At 35.3% G+C, this 20,150-nt stretch overlaps 1 protein-coding gene across 31 annotated transcripts in view; it reads right to left on the bottom strand.

The window, feature by feature from the left end:
- GPHN (gephyrin) overlaps window positions 1-20,150 on the bottom strand; it is a 277,246-nt gene that overhangs the window by 65,378 nt on the left and 191,718 nt on the right. For 10 of the 31 annotated variants that reach the window (XM_086892680.1, XM_086892674.1, XM_086892676.1 and 7 more), the window contains one exon: window positions 10,966-11,022. The exons of 16 other annotated variants lie outside the window; for them this stretch is intronic. In XM_086892680.1, the coding sequence (XP_086748806.1) occupies window positions 10,966-11,022 (57 nt within the window). Of the gene's footprint in view, window positions 1-2,788; window positions 2,831-10,965; window positions 11,023-20,150 lie in introns of all 31 variants that reach the window. 5 more of the 31 variants (XM_086892667.1, XM_086892662.1, XM_086892661.1 and 2 more) reach the window with 1 other exon arrangement.

Raw genomic sequence — 20,150 nt, forward strand, 5'->3', positions numbered from 1 at the left:
AGATCTTAACTTGGTGCCTTAAGAATTAGCTTAAGAAAAGTATTTTTTTTGGAATAAGAACCACAGAAATATGCGTGGACACAAAATCAACCTTGAGATCCTATCAGAAATGTGGTTCTTTTTTCTTGGGTATGAGACATCATGTAAAACACCATTACTCATTTTTTTCCCATGATCAAAATTACTGACAGGCTTCTGGAGATGATTTAACAATACTTCAGTTTGGGAGATTTTCTATCATATAATTTAGAAGTCAAGATGTTGTTTACTCATCAGCAGCTTTTCCCATTTTGCAAAATAATAGATGATGATGTTGAGCATTGTTTGACATGCATCCTGACATTAAGCATCTTCATTTTTGAATGAAGAGTCTCTTAAAAATATGGAAACCAGACTACAAATCCTTTATGGACCCCAGAAAACCTCAGATCCCTTTCTGCCTCTCCAAATAGTTACAACTGCCACAGATGTCTTCAGCTTCAATTGATCTATTCCTTTGGATCTGTCAGTGGCTTGAATGTTCTGCTGAAAAACACCAGGGTGGTAGTCTGCCACCAGAGAATAATGTACCCATATTTTTTTATACCTTGTGCTTTTTATATCTTGTACTGTGTGTTTTGCGAGCATGAAATTCTGATCAGCTACTGCATCACAAGATCTGGTTCAGCATGCAGCCAAGGCTATTTGCAGTTTGGATATGATGATCTTGCCTTTGGACAGAGTATAAAGGATGAATTGCTTGCACAGTCTTGCAGTGCCACCTTGATACTTCAGATAGCAGATTCTTTAGCACAAATGGCAAAGCAGTGGTAGTTTCAGAGAAGGCAAAAAAGTTTTTGGAATCTGATCAAGCAGGAGACCCATACATGCTGACCAGTCACCAGCTGCAATACATTGGTTTGCGTTTCTTCTGAAGACAACGATCTCTCCATAAAGTGAAGAACAAATGGCTGAAGTTGCAGGCAAAGCAAGAAAACTCCAATTTCCCTGAAAGTGTGTCCTGGTTTGGGACAAATTTGGAAAGGAACTTCCAAAGGGATGTTTCCTAAAGGTTCAGGAGAAAAAAAATGAATTCTTCTTCTCCCCCCCGCTTCACTCTTGGAACCAGTCTTAAAGGTGCAAAACTTATTTCTGGGCTAAACAGACAAATGGGGATACAATTCAGCACCATAAAGTCACCCCAGGACAAAGTGACTTATTGACTCCATCATCTGTAAGAATATGTTCATCATTTTTGCTGATATGAACTATGAAATGCCTGTTGATCCACTCCTTAATTTTGCACAGATATTCAGAAGAGCGGAGTGAGGATGGCTTTTGTCTTGCATCCATAAGCACTGAACTTAATTTATTGTTCTGGTATTAGCTTAGAAAAAAGTGGCTGTGTATGCATGTGAGTATAATATAACTTATTTATTCCATATTGGTATTTTGATGATAATGATGATAAAAACATAAGGCTTTCATAGAATAAAGAGATGAGGCACAATGATCTGCAGAATACATATCAGGTGCTTTTAAGAACACATATTTGATTATTTTTAAAACTACTTGTCTCCCAGTAGAGCCAGACAGCAACTATTGATCTATACAGATCTATGACAGAAAAACTGGTAAGCATCTTTCTTAAGAACTTTTCTATGACATCTTTTGCCTATTCATACACTGAAACTATGAAAACCTTTTATTACTAAGGATAAGGAAGTGCTAGGAATGATTGCTTGAGAAGCTGAAAATTTTGAGAACAAATTACACACACAATCAGCAAGGTACGGGTCTCTCTGCTTAGGGACAAAGCAATTGAGTAGGTGAGCTCTTTATATTTGGATTTTTTTTATTGCTCATGAATAGATCATAATTCTATCATTCAGATCAGATCTAGAACATGGCCCACAGTGTGAAGGACAGCGCAAACTGTTAACTTCTTATGGGATCTTGTCACCTTTGAGGGATTCTTTTAAAACACAGACTCATGACTGATTCAGTATAGCAGGAAACCTTAAGTCCATCTTTTTGGTACTCATCCATTTATCAATTATAATAATATGCTGAAACCTAATCTTTACACAGCAGGCCATGGAAGTAATTTTACAGTATTTTATAAACTTTGTTTTATCCCATGATGTTGTGAATTCTAGTTTATCTTAAGGTATTTTGTCTTTCTTCCCCATTCTAATTACAAGTGAAAGTATTTTCATTTTCAATTCTTATAAGATGATACTATACCAAATTATAGAAGACCGTCATGAAGCTGATACAGAAGTATTTGAAATGGTACATGCATTTTGGCAGGTAGTGACTCGAGCCAGAGCTTTGGGAATTAATAATGAATTTCAGATATCATAAACCCACCTATATCTAGACAGGTAATTAGTGATCATAACCTGATGGCCATTTTTACAGAGTCCTTCCAGTTTCACTGTCCAAAAACAGGTCAGACTAACAAGTGAAGCACTTTGCGGCCTCAACATCTGTAAATTTGTTATTATTACTTAATGTAAGAGATAACTAAGAACATTTCTATCATATAATTTATGCTCATATGCTATATTGTAGTTGCCTAGCTACTGGACTATACATCATGGTGGTCCCAGACTGCTACAGTGATTTTAAAACCACGCTGAACATGGTTGCAGATTGATCATGCAAAATCTGCCCCCCCAGCTGATTTTTCCCCACTTGTGCACAGTGCAATGCAAAAAAAAAAATAAGAAAAAAAGTAAATAAAATCAAAAAAGTGTGATGGGTGAGCAGGTCGACTGTGTGAGAGAACACGTGCAAAGTATACCTCAGAAACACTATAGGTGGATGAGCACGAAGGGAGTCGAGCCTGGTTGTGCAGTGGGGAAAAGAAAACATTGTTAAAAAAGAAATGGTGGCACAGTAAGGGTCTCAGAAGGTTTTCTGTATAGGTGGTTCCAGCACTGAGATAGTGGCAGGGGGTTCATAAAGTTTCCATGACCAGCTATTTCAGAAACTTCAAATTTATGCCTTTTAAGGTGGAAGCTTCTTAAAAAAAAAAAAAAAGAAAGTACTTAATTTGAAAATAATTAAAACTAATGATGAATCTGAAGACAAATATAAATTCTTGGTCCTCTAGATATCTGACAACACTATTATTAGGATAATAAGGTATCCTAGGATGAAACTTTTATTGAACTGTTTCATTTACAAGTATTAGTTTTATTCTATATAATATTTATATTCTATAAAAGATACAATCTTATGGGTGAAAACCCATAAGAGGCTACAAATATCTTTATTTGTTGTGTACTCAGAAGCAGCACTTTGACAAGGGAGCTTTTTCTTCAATCTCACTGCCCCAAAAACCAGAATAACTTGCAAAGTTCAATGACTAATGGCCAGATATAGGTCAGTAGAAATCTGCAGATTATTCCCCTAAGCAATGTCATGTGTCTGATTCTTGAGGGACTCTGTCCACTGTCAAGAGCTTTCAGTGCAAGTTAACACAAGTTAATTGGTAACCTACAGTTTTACTGATTGTTTAAGACACATTTTGTTTATACATGATAGCCATTATACTAAACTATTGATCACTCAGACATAATTCAAGTATTAAAAAAGGACTTGCCAGGAATTTATAGAGAAATCCTTTCTTTGGGTGAAAATATTTCATTTTTCACTGTCTGAAGGAGTAAAAGCAGTCTAATAAATGAAATGTAAAAAACAAAATATTCTTATAAATGTACTAAAAGTCATGTCTTGATTTTTTTCTAGGGGTGAAAAATGAATTATCAGAAGCCTCAGTAAAACTTCTTTAGACTTAACAAACTGTACAGCAGTCTGGATACATTTGTGGTAAAGATGAATCCAGCAAGATTCCCACACAGGTTATTAGTGACCACTTGTTCACTTAGGTATATGATGGACTGAGCAGAGAACATAATATTCATAAGAAGTCTTTCAAGAATATTTTTCAGTTTTAAATGTGTATTTCACATTTTTTCATTGAAATACAAAATATCACTTCCAGGAAATTTCTACAGTCACATTGGTCTGTGCTAATTTATGTCTCCATTAAATATACAACTTTTTTTTTTTCATTTCCTTGAAAAGTTTTAGTAATCCATAAAAATTTTTGCTCCTTTCTGGTATTCTGTATTTCATTTGCTCTTCTAGATAACATTACTAAGGAAATTTGAATCACTTCATATCATCTTAAATATTCAAAAACACTCAGCATTTTCTTCAACTGATGAAATGTTTTCTTAAACTGAGATGAGTTGTAGAAGTATTAAGACAAAAATAGAACATTCCTTCAAACAAATAGCAAGACTGAAAAACACAGTTTTAAGTCAACTGTTATTCTTAAACAGTCTATTTTATAATTATAGAAAAAAAAAAGAAAAAGAAAGATCCTCTTCTGACAAAGCAAAACTGCTTCTAGAAATGCAGCTTTGAAATCTTTCTAAGAAAGGTAAGGTGGGCTTTTGCTCTGAACAGGTACAGCTATTCACCTAAGACTTTTGGATGAGACTCTAATCAAGATTTTCATAAATAATGTCCATTGTTCCCATGGTTTGTCTTTCAACAGCATGGAAAAAAACATTAGCCTCGGTTTTGCAGGATCCAAAGAACGAATGATAAGCAAGAATCATCAGAGCACCAGTTTTTTACTTATCAGCAAGTAGATACACAGAAACAATAATGATCAGAAGGTTTGGAACTATACTCCACAAAAATCTGAAGAGTTTAGTTCACATTGTCTCCTCCTCACACCAACTTACAAGGGGCATGTTACACATTTGTGCACTTTAATCTTCTCTTAGGCAACTGCTCTAAGTAGAATGCTATCACTCTCCTTGTCAAAGAATCCTATAATCTAATTATCCATAATTTCATTAATAATGGAACCATTTAACTTCAGTCTTACTCCAATTAGAATAAAAAACTTTAAGTAATATTGTATTTTCTTTTTCATAGTTTCAGTTCTATAGAAGCAAATCACAATATTCCCCTCAATAAGATACCAGTTGTTACATTTTATTATATTATATCTTATATTTTATTATATAATATATAATATATGTTATTCTGTTTTTTATTTTTTTCTTTCTATGCTCAAAAACACACACATACAAAATTTCTCTTAATCTCCTAATCTTACTTCAAATTCTTGTTTCCTTATTCATACATGTCTAGACCCTCATTTCATTTTCTCAGAATGATGAAATCAAAGGTACACTGAAGTGCTGTAGTTCCAAACTGACCTAATGTTCTCGAGGAAAGGATTATGCTCACAGCACACAGGGACTGCTGTTTATCTTCAATAGGATCACACAATGTGTTTGTTTAATCTTCTGCACACTTGGAATTTCCTGATCATTTCTATGTCATTGCTTTTTATGCTAACTGGTCTCCATTTTTAAGCATCTGCCTGATTTTGGGATTTTCTAAGTGTAGTGTTTCTGCGTTATTAAAATTAAATATCAATATATTTCCAAGCTCCTTTGATGTTTCTGCAACCTATCACCTACTCTACCTATAATTTCTTGTCATATATGAACTTCAGTGACTGTCTTGTCCAATTGAGAGAAGGGGCAGCTCTCCTTATTTTTATGCTACCTGACAACTCCTATGTATTATGTTGGGTAAAGCAAATGTGCTGGCATTTGGGCTCTTTTCCCTTGCAAATATTCAATTTAAGGGGTCAAACTGTCAGTCACAGAAATTCACCACTGTGAGAACACTTTTAAAAAAGAGCTATTTACACCAAATGAGAACCTGGTTCAAATGCTGCAAGAGTAATTTGCTTTCAGTCTGAAGGCGTTACTGGCTTGACTTAGATCTTTACTGAGTATTAGAATCAAGAGTAAGAGTCATGTAAATTTAATCCTTCATCATGGCCAAAGAAAGCAGGTACTTAAAGGAAGACAGAAAATGCATGCAGGAGACCATAGACTCTGAGGCACACAGGTCTGTATGAAAACTGAGAATCTTGGTTCCATTTCACAGAATCTATTGAAAGTATTTGGCCACTGTTATAAATTCAGGGAACATTTTTCCTGAAAAAAACCCAGAATCTTTGACTTCAACCATACTGGTTAAAAGCCACACAAAAATAGTTGGGCATATTACTTGGGAACTCTGTACTTGGATAATTTTTTTTTTCTCATGGGATTTCCATAATACTTTTCTGCAGAAATTAAACCTGTATTTAAAATTCTCAGGCTGTACAGTTACAAAAAAACCTAAAACAAACCAACCAACCAAAAAAATAAAAAATAAACCCAAAAGCCAAAAGAGCTAAAAAAAAAATCTTCAAAGCAAAGATTGAAGCAGTATTGTTCTGTTGAATTTCAGAGTAATTCCACACTTGTAGAAGGGTATCAATTTTGGGAGGTATTATGGGTTATAAAATAGAGCCAAGTCAACTCTTTCCCTGCTGATCATGTCAGCAGCAATTGCACTTACGTGCTACTGCTACATAAATTTCAGCATGGGGGAATGCTACCATGTCCAAGTGACAGAACACTAAGTTTTCTAAACAGTTCAGTGTCAAACTGGTCACTGCAAGGGATCAAAATATTAAGTCATGAAAAGAACTGCAAGATGAATGAATTCCTCATGAAGAAATGCAAAACCAAACCTTAGGTCAGCATAACTTCCTTGTAAATGGCTATATTACTGCTGATACTAAAAGAAAACTATTCAACCCCCAGAATTCCTTAATTAATTAAATTTTCATTCATTTCATTCATCAATTTTATTTCAGATATCTGGAAAGACTTCTAAACTTTTGGTGGCATCTGTGATATTCTGCAGAATTCCAGCATTTCCTACATATTTCCAATGGCCTTTGAATTTAATCTGGAAAGAATGTCTTTGCAATTCATTCTGGAATAAAGGTTCCACCTTAATGGTATTATGCAATAGCATTTCAATTTCCATTATGGGGCTGGCCATCAGATACGACATGCTCCCCCTCCCATACCATTCAATACTTTTGCCACGTTGTAGGAGTATCAAAAACCTACATCTAAAACCCTTTCCAAAAGCAGTATGGAAAAAATGGAAATTATTTTCAAAATGAACTATTAACAGATCCCTCATTTTTTCTTTTTCTCCAATTGTTCACTATTTCTTCTCTTTGATCAGTCATTTGTATATTGTCTTTTAAAATGCTCTTATCTAGAACATCCATTATTACTGCATGAATCAGAGCAGCAGTGACAAAGCAGTAAATTTTAGCAATGTGTTCTGCTTGGTTTAGGAAACTTAAAGGCATATGAAGAATATATGGAATATTTCTTTATTTACTTGCTTACATTTCTTACTAACTGACTGAGTTCCATCATGGAGGGTGTGGTCATGAAGTAACAGATAAAAGTGGCACAGAGGAACAGGACAATTTCATGACAGCTCCTGTTGTCATGCTGCCATGGCTAATGTAGTCACAGCTTTTAGTCTGAAATCTTTCCCCATGTGACATTCTGTGAAATAATGTATGATTAGAACATATTTTTTGTAGTACCATGTTTCATGGCATATTTTGGATTTTACTTCTGGCTTTACATTTATTTTTTAAGTATTAAATCAGGAATTTAAGAATAAGTAGCTTAAAATAACTTGCTTTGTCTTGATTGTGAGTTATCACCAAATCTAAAAGATGACACAGTTTATTTCCCCCAAAACTTGATTCCTATAAGATTCGCCAATGAAAAGATACTGTCCTTTAATCAAATTTGTTTTATAGAATACTGCAAAATATTAGCAGCTCGATTTCCTTGTATTTGACCTGCAAAATATTATAAACTCAAGAATTTCTACTTGACAATAAGCAGTAATCAACTATATGTCAGATACAAAGCTGTATATGCAAAAGTGCCCAAAAGGGGCAAAAATTATCAAATCATTTTCATTACAAAAATTATCTTGCAATAAGGTTATCTTATAACCTTAGTGAATTGTACATTAGAATGACAGTTCTGAGAATGACAACAATCATATGTATGGAAGACAAAGAGGATATGAATCTAAAGAAATTATTGAGAGACCCTTCACTAGATGGATGTGCAAAGGGATAAAGTGTTACTAATTTTCACATTCATTCTGCTACCAACTTTTCCTAATTTTCATTATATGCAAAATACTGTGGCTTAAAAACACTTCTATATAGAATTTCTGAAAAGCTGTTCTTAGTTTATGAGGTGTACTACTAAACAAGAGGTACTGCTGTCTGTTTTGTTGTGTTGGATTTGACTTGCTTTATTAAATAATTCTGTAAAGATTTGGTGACTTTATAGGGTGTCATGACTGATATACTGGATTCTAATTCTTTTTCCACAACTTTCTTTCATTAAAGAACAAATGTGACAGAGAAGAAATATGCTGCCATATTTTTTGCATTAGTCTGCTAAAAAAACAAGCAACAAAATTGGCATAGCTGTCATTCAACCAAATATTGACCTATTTTGTGAGATAAAACAGGGACTTGAAAAGGTTGATGGCAAAGACAGAGGTACATGTGAACCTATATGCTTTTGGGTTACCTTATATCAGCCATAGTTTTTGGTTTAGGTAAGGCTACCGATCACTGGCAGAAGGTATTTTTATTTTTGAAATTAAGGGTATCTGTTTTATGCATTGCTAAGTTCAATATTCAGGAAACTTCGAGATATGCAACTTCAGTTTTGGAAAGGGATTTTTTTTTTAGTTTCTGTAAAGTCAAGCAGTTTGATTAGCATTCATTAAAATGCAGTAGGATGTTCTTTACAACAAACTGTCAATCAGGTCAGGTTTCTCACATACATTAAAATGAAACCCCAGCTAGAAAAGAAAGAAAACACAAAGGAAGAAATAGAGAAAGAAAGGAAAAAGATGGGGATGAGAGGACAAACCAATCAGATTTGGTGTTACCAGCCAGCAGAAGTTTTTAAAAAAAATCAGACCACCGAGTGAAATGGTACATTTACTTGGAGAAAGCATCCTTTGACATTGCCTTCTGGGTGATGTCTGAGCTCCTCCAGCTTTCGATGGAGCTACATGTAAACATCAGAAAATGAATTGAAAAAGCAACCTGTTCTCTTGTCACAGTTTTTTCTCCTTCATTTTTCTTTTGCTCTTTGTTTTTGTGTTTTGTTTTATTTTGTTTTTAATAAACCATAGCATAATGCATTTCTCACTGCCTCTGCCAATACATTTCAAGACATCAAAGTGCTTTGAACAACAGAGGCATACAAGTCTCAGTAAACATGGAATCTGGAAGCAAGATATCTTTGCTTAACATGGCTCTTTTTCACTACAGAAAAAAAAAAAGCAAGGGAACTATAATTCTAAAGCTACTGAATCCCTGCTACATTGTTTATTTAGTTATTAGCTTATTTATTAGTAAGGCTGTGTTCTAGAATTTATTTTCATAAAAAGAATTTTTAGAGGTAAACTTTCACGATTGGGAACCTCAATTAGGATTTCCCATTTTATATAAGGAGGATTTTCTGTCCACATATATATTTTAGGTCATGGAATTAAATCAGATGAAGAAATATTAATCCAAGATGAGCTATCAATGGGTCTTCATAATAACAGGTGAAACCCACCATCTAAACAAGCTACATCTTCTTCATATGTGCATGCATTATGCATCTAGATTTGCATGTGATGACCCATGCCTTAAAATGCACGGGTCATTGCAATCATGAACAGAGTTTTCAAAAACAGCACAGAAACTGTGGCTGTCTTGTATTTTTTATCCATGTGAATTCAGTGGTCCTCAATGTCTCCCACAGAAACAGAGCCTCCACTCATGTACACTGCTCTTGTCATCTACACTCTAATTAAAACATCTTCCCAAAATACAAGATGAAAAGATAAAGCCTCACAGACAGTGAGGAATGCTACAGATGCCTCTAGCTACAACTTGTATAAACAAGTAGCAACTGGCTTATTTTCTATGCTAAGATCAATTTAAATGGAGGCATTACCGGAAAGAGGTGTGTAATTAATCCTTTCCCTCCCTTTCTTTGTGCTCAGTGAAATTACATTTTCACAAAGAGCAGCCGTAGAACAGTGTTAGAGAACAGAGAGGATGGCTTGTCCTGGAACAAATGCAATACACTTACATACAAAACCAAAACAAAAGATCATAAACCAATAAGACAGGAAAAGCAAGGAGAATGCAGAAGAAAAAAAGAAATAATTAGAGGTTGAGAAGGTGCTAAAAGGAAATAAAGTAGGAAAAGAAGTGAAAAATTGGACAGCTGAAATAGAGGCAACTCTTGAGATCAAAATAGTTTGGACTACGTATGATCAGCATCTTGGTTCAAAAACATTTATCAGAGTGTAACACTGTGTGTATGGTGGGTACTGGTTTAGATATCTGCCTGTTCTGCTAAGCAATCTAAACGTTTGTCTACGTTTATACAAACATGAAAAGGCAGAAGGTACTGACTATCAGCAAAACAGTGGCTCCATTCTTATTAGTCTCCTGAATATCTTTCATTTGATCTTTATCTACTTTGATTTCTTTTTTTTTCTAATTGAAAGGCTACATATATATATATGAAATATTAAACTCTTTTGTAATGGTCTTTTGCAGAATTAAATGCATAAAGTGAGAACACCATAAAAGTTTAATTATGTTTCAAGATGGGAAGCAGTAGTTGGAAGATGAGTAAATCACTTCTCCATGTAACAGGCAGATCAGAGAAGTGGTTTAATCATGATCACCAAATTACAGGCACTTTAAAAAGGTTATTACTATCTCTTACTTCTAGTGACATCCAGAGCTACCTAACTGGCAGCCTGCCTTCAATAGGTTGTTCTATGTGTAGCACAGAAACAAACAAAATGTGACCCAACAGCAATAGGAATACTGAAATAAAAATGATGTGATGGTGAGAAATGGAAAAGCCCCTTCCCTCCCTCCCCACACCTCCCCCTTCAAAAGGAAAAGTGTAGGCTATAGAAGAAAACTTGCAAAATAAATGTTAGAAACATATTTACTTTGAGGGATCCAACTCTACTAGCAACTCCTTTGCTTTCATCCGGCCGTCTAATTTGCTACAATGGGGGAAGATGGGTAAAAAAGACAGAAGAATAAAGAAAAAGTGAACTTAAAAAAATTTCCACACAATCAGTTAGCAGTACATGCAAGACATCAATTTGACTCTCTGAGACACCTCTAGAGGACAAAGACACAGACTCTAATTTCTGGAGTAAATGACACTTTATCATGGCATTTTAAACTTGCTTTGTTGATCAGTTCTTTCTCAGTACATTACCAATCTGGCACATATGTTACATGCTGAATTCACTAGCATTTTTGAAAGAATACATGTTACTTAGCTGATTTGGATATTAAGAATAATGAAATTCTAAAACTCTAACTGAAGAAAAAGCCTTCCTATCTTTCTACAAATCATATGAGCAGAGTATGCTATAACTGGGAGAATGCAAGTATCAAGACTGATACCTGACAGAATGCAATACAGCTTCCTACTGACCCAGGCCTAGAGATTTTAGCCACTGCTATCAAGATTCCCAGTTAAAAATTATGCTGCCCAACCAGAAAATTTTAATGCCAGACCAACATAAGATTTTTATTTAAAATACTTAAATACACTGTGTATATGACCTCCAACATCTCCTATCTGATTACTTTTCCATGATTTTTCCTAGATGATGCAGAGAATGGAAGACACAAATGAGGTAGCTGCTCAAAGGGCTTCATATTTTTAGAAGCATGTAAAAGAAAACATTCATTTATAGCAAAAGCTCTTTTCAGAATTTCTTAATCTGATAAATATACCCCTTTTACCAAAATAGTGAGCATGTGTCATTTGAAGTAGAGAGGAAGAAGACAATAAAAACTACATCCTACTAGTCTGAGCCAAGACTGAACTGAAAGTTTTTATTAACTTAAGTAAAACAAAATCCCACACAACTGAGGTGAACCCTTTCAAATCACAGTAACTGTCTTTAAGAAATCTCAGCAAGGAAGCCAAAGATTGAATGAGCCATAGTCGGAAATCCAACTATGCTTTAAGCTCTCTGGAGCACAGTAGCAAGGCACAAGTTAAATTGTCCTGTTTGTTTTTACCTGACCCACGTGAAACAGAAAAAATTCCTCTTCAAAAAAGTGTCAACTGAGTGTTTTGGTTTTTTACTTGTATTTGACTCTCAAGAAAACAATGCAACTAAACAATATCTTAGCAATTTAAGTAGTTAATTCTGAAAGGATGTCCATTAGCAAAATACATTGGAAACTTTTATGTTCAATGTTACTTCCCTGGTCTTATGGCATTAAAATAGCATCCAATTTGAACCCTCAAGTGAAACACACTCCTGTTACCTTGGGACTCCAAGAAAATCTCCAATCAATTCTAGTATACAGACCAAGAAGAAACCATCATTCTCAAATAAACTGTGTCTCCTTTAGGAGACACATTCAATTAAAATATATGCAGTAGTAACTGAGTTACTACGTATTAGCTATGTGTTTCCTGATTGAGAAAAAAAGTGCACCTCAATTTGGAAAAAGATCCTTATCTGAGCAAAAAACATCATGAGTTAGAGCAAAAATGCTTTCCCCAACATCCTGGTTAGGTACTACCATCCCAGATAATAAGACATTGTAGTAGAACTGCAATTCATTTTATCAATTTGAAACTTTTAAAATGAATAATAAATTTAGGTTTGTTTGGAAATGAGAAATAGGAAAAAAATAAATGCTTATAATCTCACATAATGACATGGAACTAGGGCATTAAGAAAAGTGCTACATAACACAGAAACTTGAGGAAAAGTTGTGACAGCAATATACATTGCCCCTCAGGGAAAAAGCTTTTCTTGCATTACTCACCAATTGTGGCTGCTCAAGTTGTTCTGAAGGTTTAGGATTAAATTAGAAATGAGACTGGAGATATTACAGGTGCATATAACTAATATTATTTAGTCTTTCTTTCTTTGTTCAAAAGAAACATAGAAATATATACACAATGTGTGCATTGTGAGCAATTAAGTTCTAAATGCTTACATATATAAATTACAAGGAGATAGTCTAAGTTTTTTAAGTCTTGCTTTACATCCATGGCATGGTTAATATACATGACATCATGTTTTCTACAGGAACATTGCAGAGTGCAACTTGAACGCTTCTCAATGGATGAATCAGAATTACATGAGTATTACACAAACTATACCACACATGTTCTTGGAATTAAATAGGTTATCACTAAGAAGGAAAGGGACAGCAGGAATAAAAACCCGTATCTTTTTCATGAAAAATACCACAGAAAGGAATTCAGGTGTATCTTTATCTTTCTCTGGTCAACTGTAGGATGATCTAGAAGATGTAACTCAGAAAATGCCATGGATTATACACTCCTTGTTTTTCAGCTAACACAAGAACCCCATCACAGATGAACACTGGTAAATAGAAAAGATTATGATGAAAAATGTGTGTAAATGATCTAAATCAAAAGTATCTATACAACAACACAAGCTAAATAAGTGGATTTAGAGATGAGGTAGGAGCTACACCAAGTAGTTATGGGCAAAATGTTACCTGAAAAACCTGAGGGTTTTGGAACAATCTGAAGATGATGAATGAAGATATTTAATGTAATGAAGGAAGAAGGGTGCTGTGTAGGGAACATTCCAGGAAACTAGGAAGGTATAATGCACTGACAGTTTATAAATGTGTTATATTTACATCCCTTTCTTATTCACAATGGAATAACAACAGGAGTTAATAGCTAAACATTAACTACAGCTATCCCTATCTTGATATCTGAAGAACAAGGTGGAGTTACATTTGGAGTAGAATGAAATAGGAAGCCAGCTAAAGAAAACTTAGGAAGCAAGGAAACCAGAACCAAACAGTGAGCAGAGAGGAAGGCTCAAATATGGTTAATGGGTTTGTTAGAAGATGAGAGAACAGAAAATGTTTTCTAAGCAGAAGTCTTGAATATGGTTTCAGTGTTATTCCACAACTTTCTACTTAATAGAGCACACGAGAAATGAACCTATCTTTATTCTTGATTTTACTCCAGAAAAAAGAATTTAGAAGACCTAAACTGACCTAATACGTAACTAATGTACATAATCTGTCAGTTATACTTGTTATAAAGGAAGAACAGCTCTGAGCAATTACCTAATCTGAGACTCTACCTTTGCTGGATTTATTTAACACTATCCATCTTAGACTCCTTCCCCTTTCTGATAATATACTCTATCTGTGCTACTCTAAAGTTTCCCTACTTACACACCAACAAAGAAATTGGAATTTTGCAGGATCCAAGTCTTTCAGAAAAATGTTTTCCCATCCACATTCACCAAAAAAGCCAAACTTCTGTCAGACTTTTTCCAAAATCCTGGGCAACACATGAACGGTTCATTATGACAACATCATCTTGATGTGATTAACTTACTTAATTCTGAATTGAATACATGCAAAACTTGCAATAGAAAGTTTTTAAAGCATTAGCTTAAAAATGTGTCCAGTACCCTTTTGATGACTTGGGCACGCTATGTTGGAATTATGATAATCAAAAGTAAGAGATTATATTACACAGCATCCAAATCAAGTTCAGATTATTCGCTGTACACATAAGAAAAACATAACTGTTCTTCCACTTGATTACTACTGCAGAGATCAAAAATGAATGGTGAATAAAGAAAACTGTTAATATTACTTGTGGAAGGAACATCACTGAGTCTGCAATGAGATGTTTTGGCAGGTATGTTATACCACATATCCCTGACAACTGTGCTGACAAGCATTTTCTGTTTCCTTCCACAAAAATAGTCCCTGTCAGTTTCTAGCCATGGCTTCTTACTGCATTTAGCTGTAAGCTCTCTTGTGCCCAACCTAGCTGCCTTAGGGAATGTGCAGTGCCCTGGAGTGAATATCCTCTACTGAATCCCAAATCATGTAACTTGCTTGCATCATAATTGTCAATGTGACTCTACATATTGTTAATAAATATTTATGAAGGTGTTCCTTTCTAAAGAAGTTTTTGGATGTGAAACAGTGACACCCACAAGTTTGTACATAATATGAGAAAATAAGACCTCACTTGTTTTTTCAGTTTTACCTGCCATTACTTCCTTCCAATTACTGTTCTATCTCAAAGTGTGGGACATCATGCTGAGAAAGGAATGATCAGTTTTGGAAATCTAGAGCAAAACTGCACATGTGATGCTCCTACTTTGGTTCAGTTCCCTCAGCAAAATTCCACAATATACCCCAAAATGGCTTTTATATTTTTTTTCCTCCCAATGACTATTCAACTTACCAAGGCAAAATATAGAAGAAAAACAATGGGATAAGCTCCAGTCCAGTTTAAAGAGGTGTTTTGTGATTCAGTGAAAAGGTAGGTGGATGTATAAAAAACCCATGAAAACGATCCTAAAGATAAATACACTAAGAAGATAAAACCATTAAAAACATACCAGAAGAGAAACTAAATATGAATCAGAATATATTCAAACAGCCCCCACATGAAGTGGCTTCAAAAGAATACAACATATAAAGAACAGGGATATTTAGAAGCCATCAGGAATTTGTTATCAAAAATTTGGAGATTTCTCCAGTTGATAAAGTGCATCCAACAAGAGAAGGAGGTCCATTTGATGAAGAGAAACTACAAAAGCTATACTATGCATATTATTATACCATTGTATTCCAAATAAATGCTCTTGAAGTCTTTCACACAAGTTCTCACAGAGTTCATATTGAAAGAGAAACATATCTCAAAAGTATAACCCAACTGGCAGTGATTTCATATCCATCGGCCAGGAACAAAAAATCTTATGTATTGGCCAGATCCCATAAGGGACCTGAATCCAAAGGAGATTTAAACTTATGAAGATGAAAAATGCATTTTCTGACCCTAAAGAATGTCAGTGAAGTTCAAAGTATACAACAAAATGAAAAGAAGTGAAGGGTAATGACACCCAATTAAAAAAAAAACCAAAAAACACAACAAAAGAAAGAAACTGTAAATATTCGATGGCTGGCAAGAAGTAATTTTAATTACTGAAGTAATTAAACTTGTGAACAACTTTGATGGTAGGGACAGTGACTGTCAACTTCCAAATATTGTATAATACAATACTGGTCTAGGTGGCATGTTTTACAATCCTTACTTGCCTAATCAAGAGGGGAAAATTCTGATACATAAATCCAAATTTCAACCTGAATTCTCTTCTATGATAAGAATGATGTTTTACATCAAGTGAGCAGTTTCTACTGCTAACAAAGAGCTTAATATATTTTTAATAGAGCAAATCAATTTAAGTTAAAAAATGCATTATGTATAAATTTTACATCCGTGCATAAAAAATAGATTTGCACTTGAAATTATTTTTGCTTCTGCGGTTTTACGCCAGAAACACCAATTAGAGAGGACTCCTTAAATAAATGGGGAATATTTCAAACAAAGGGAATACAGGCTCCTATAACAATGACATGCATTCTCAATAAATACATTCACACCTGTGCATTATACCACAGCTTGGCTGCAGTTTTATTAAGGTTGCTGCACTTCTTGATAACGTCAAACCTACAAAAGCATAATGTATGTGAATGCTAATGGATGCAAATAAAACATCAATATCATACCATCTCAAGTTTTGTTCATGCTACCTACAATTTCTTTTTTTTTTCTTCAAATGGGTACTACTACTCACACTATTCCATGTGCAGATGTAGGAATAAACATGGGGCAGATGGAGCAAGCAGTGTTGAAAAGTACTGCAATTTTCTTACTGTTTACAAACACTAGATTGAATGCTCTGTTAATACACATAATGGCAAAGATAATGTAACCATGTCCTTACACAAGAGACTTTGTACACTGGTAATTTTACACCAACATGTGTCAGTTCTTTAAAAATATCTACTGATTTCAGTGAAATTTATTATTCAAAAATAAAATCTAAAAGTTGGTAGGTAAAATGAACAGCCAGGGCAAGAAAGACTACAATAAATACAAACATTACATAGTGTGTCCCTATTTATAGTGACTTAATGTCCTAAATCTCATTTAAACTAGAGATCTGGGCGTACGAGAGCTGGGTCCTTACTGTCACTATGCAGTGGACAACTCTCCTGTCACACAGCTGAAGTTTTGTAAACCCTTCTACCTGCTCAGTGGTGCCTTTCAGACACTTCTTCCTGACCACAGCCCTTCCTTTTCTCATAATGCTATTGCCACCTCCTGCATCAAAGCTACTTCCTACTCTTCTTCAAACACTCCAAGTCCTGCAGCCTCTTCACTCAAGAGCCACAAATATTGCTTTGGTATATATCAGTCCTTTACCACTCAACCTTTACATCCAATTTCTCCTCAATTCAGTACTTTCAATCCTCTCACTTCAGTCCCATTTGATCATTTTTTCACTGTCTGCTGGCACATTTTGTTCCTCACCTATGCCTGCAGCCTCAGTGATTCTCTAGCTTTCCCTACAAAAGAAAGCAGAATTTTCACCTCATGCTCCTGGTAGAGTTCTTCCAAACCCAGACACCTATCCCATATATCAGAAATCTGTCTTGGCAAACAGGAAGAGTCATATTTAAAGAAAAAATAAAAACAACCTCGTCCTGGGTAGTGAAGTTCTGTATTCTTTTTATATACCTTTCCCAAACTGACAATTCACTTCTGAAAGTGCTGTTTAGCCTTGCTGTCCTACGCTGAAGTTAAATTTTAAAAGCTGCAGCAGATATAGGGTTATAGCACACCTAGTGACAGACACTGTCCTTTAAACACTAAGCTAGGTCCTATCAAATATACCTTCATGGTCACAGAGAAAACTGTTGCAGCAATGAAGTCACTTAGAAGTGACCTGATGATGGGATGGGTTGATGAGAAAGCAAACCAGCTCTCTGGTAGGGTTCTAAAGCAAATATCTGCTCCTTTTTACCACTTCAAGCACCAAAATTAGGGGAGAGATGTTTGCACTGGGGTTGAGTGTAACAGGGAAGATCTCACCTGTCTGAAAATAGATGGGGCAATGGGACTTTAAAGGGAAGAAGACAAGTGCTTTGAAGATTTCTTTTCACTATCTGTAACAGTCTGTATTTCATCCTTTTGACTAGAAAGGGTTGTGTTTGGAAAATCTGTGTAAACACATTTTGTCACATGTATTTCCTCACATTTATACATCCTGAGGAGTTCAACTATGAAAAAGGAGCGGAAGGGCTGGTAAGGATACGGGGAAAGGGCGTATCCACTAAAGCCACAGGAAACAATTAAAGCAGTGAGAGGACAACATGAGAAGATTAGGTAAAGGTGGAAAGACCTGGTATTCAATTCACTTTGCAGAAGCTTAAAACAATATGACTTTTAAGTGGCCAAGTACTAACAATAACCTGGTAAATGGCCAAGGTCAATGTTTGTCCATACTAACAGTGCTGCTGAGTGAAACCATTGTCCAACGAGGCTGTCTACAAACTTCATAATGCAAACACCGTGTTGCAAAGAACTGCCATGCAAACACATGAGAGCTCCTTGCTCAAAGGTGCTCCTCACGTTTTGAAAAACTACATAGAAAAGAAAAAGTCAGTCTTAGGAAATAAACTGCAATGAATGGTGCAAATTTGAAAAAAAGCCAGCAGCTGGTTTGAAACCTTGCCAAACCTGTTACTGTTTCTTTCAGAACTATTTCTATAAATCTACTGTAAGGTAATCAAGTGGGAGGCTCTGTTTCCAGCACAGGCATTGGAAAGAAATATGTTCCAAGTGTAAGTGCTTTGAATGTCCCACCTTAAGGATCCCTATTTTCTCATAGGCTTTTTCCACATAGGCTTTTTCTCCAATATTGCTAGTTTAAATAAAAAGCAACATACTGAAATGTATGTAGGTTTCAGTAAATGTAAATATCAATAAATGCCTACAGAGATTCATATCCAGTAATGTGTAGTGATGGTGTGCAAGTGATTAGAAACAGAAAAAAACACTTCCTTTCCTTTCAAACAAATAAACATACTGTTGAAAACAAAGGAATAAAATTCTACCCTATTCATAAATGCCCCTTACAAAGAGATAATATACATTTTACGTTTTAAAATGAAACTAAATGAGTTTTGTAATGTGGTTTTTTTTTAAAGGATAAAAATGAGGGAGCTTGACTGAGTTAATTAATGAAAATGAAAGCTGAAAATTTTTATGCATTCCTTTTGTCTGGCTGAGGAATGAACAGAAGAAAGAATTGGCATATTTCAGTTAAAAGGCAAAAAAGGCAACTGAGTGCAGACTGACCAATTCTCAAAAGTGATATTCTAAAACAAGGTTTGAAATAGCTGTGCAGAAGGGAAAAACTATTTTTAGTTTACTGATCTTTGATGATATCAGCTGATGTACTGTCAAACAATATTAGATACTGCACAAAATAGGAGTTAAGATCACAGAACCAGTAGGTGCCATTTACTTTCAACTTCTCTATTTCCTAAAATCCCTTTCAAAGGTGCAACTGGACTTCAGGGACTATTAGTACACTTGCTAAAGAACCTACCACTTGAAGGGATTTGCATATTTACATCATGAGAAAAGCAATGTCTGTGCTTCTTGCTTCCCTCTCACATCTTGCATCAGATAGATGTTACTTCTGCAATGAAACCAGGAAACTTTTCCTGCAGATGATACATTAATCATTGGAATATGCATGCCTTGAAAGAGCTTTATTAGTCTAAATATCAGCTTTGGCTGCCTGCTGCTTGACTACCTTCAGTTGCCCATTGTGCTGGCTCTGTCTGGGGCACAGATAATCTTCACAGTAGCTGGCACAGGTCTATGCTTTGGATGGAAACAGGTCTGTGCAGTGCTGGAAACACTGCCAACAATACAGAGATGGTTCTTCTACTCCTGTGCAGTTCTTGCAACATCATCAAAGCCTTTTCTGTTCCTCACCCCACCAGCAAGTGGGCTGGGGGTGCACAGAAACTTAGGATGGGACACAGCTGGAGCAGATGGCCCCAACCAGAGGGATATCCCACACCATATGGGGTCACACTCACCATGTAAGGCTGAGGAAAGAAGGAAGGTGGGGACACTGGGAATGATGGTGTTTGTCTTCCCAAACAACTGTTAAAAGTGATGGAGCCTTGCTCTCTTGGAGATGGCTGATGATCTCATGCCTGCCCATGGCAAGCAGTGAATTAATTCCTTGTGTTACTTCGCTTGTGT

This window comes from Cyanistes caeruleus, chromosome 6 (genome assembly GCF_971803275.1).
Source record: "Cyanistes caeruleus chromosome 6, bCyaCae1.hap1.1, whole genome shotgun sequence".
Lineage (NCBI taxonomy): Eukaryota > Metazoa > Chordata > Aves > Passeriformes > Paridae > Cyanistes > Cyanistes caeruleus.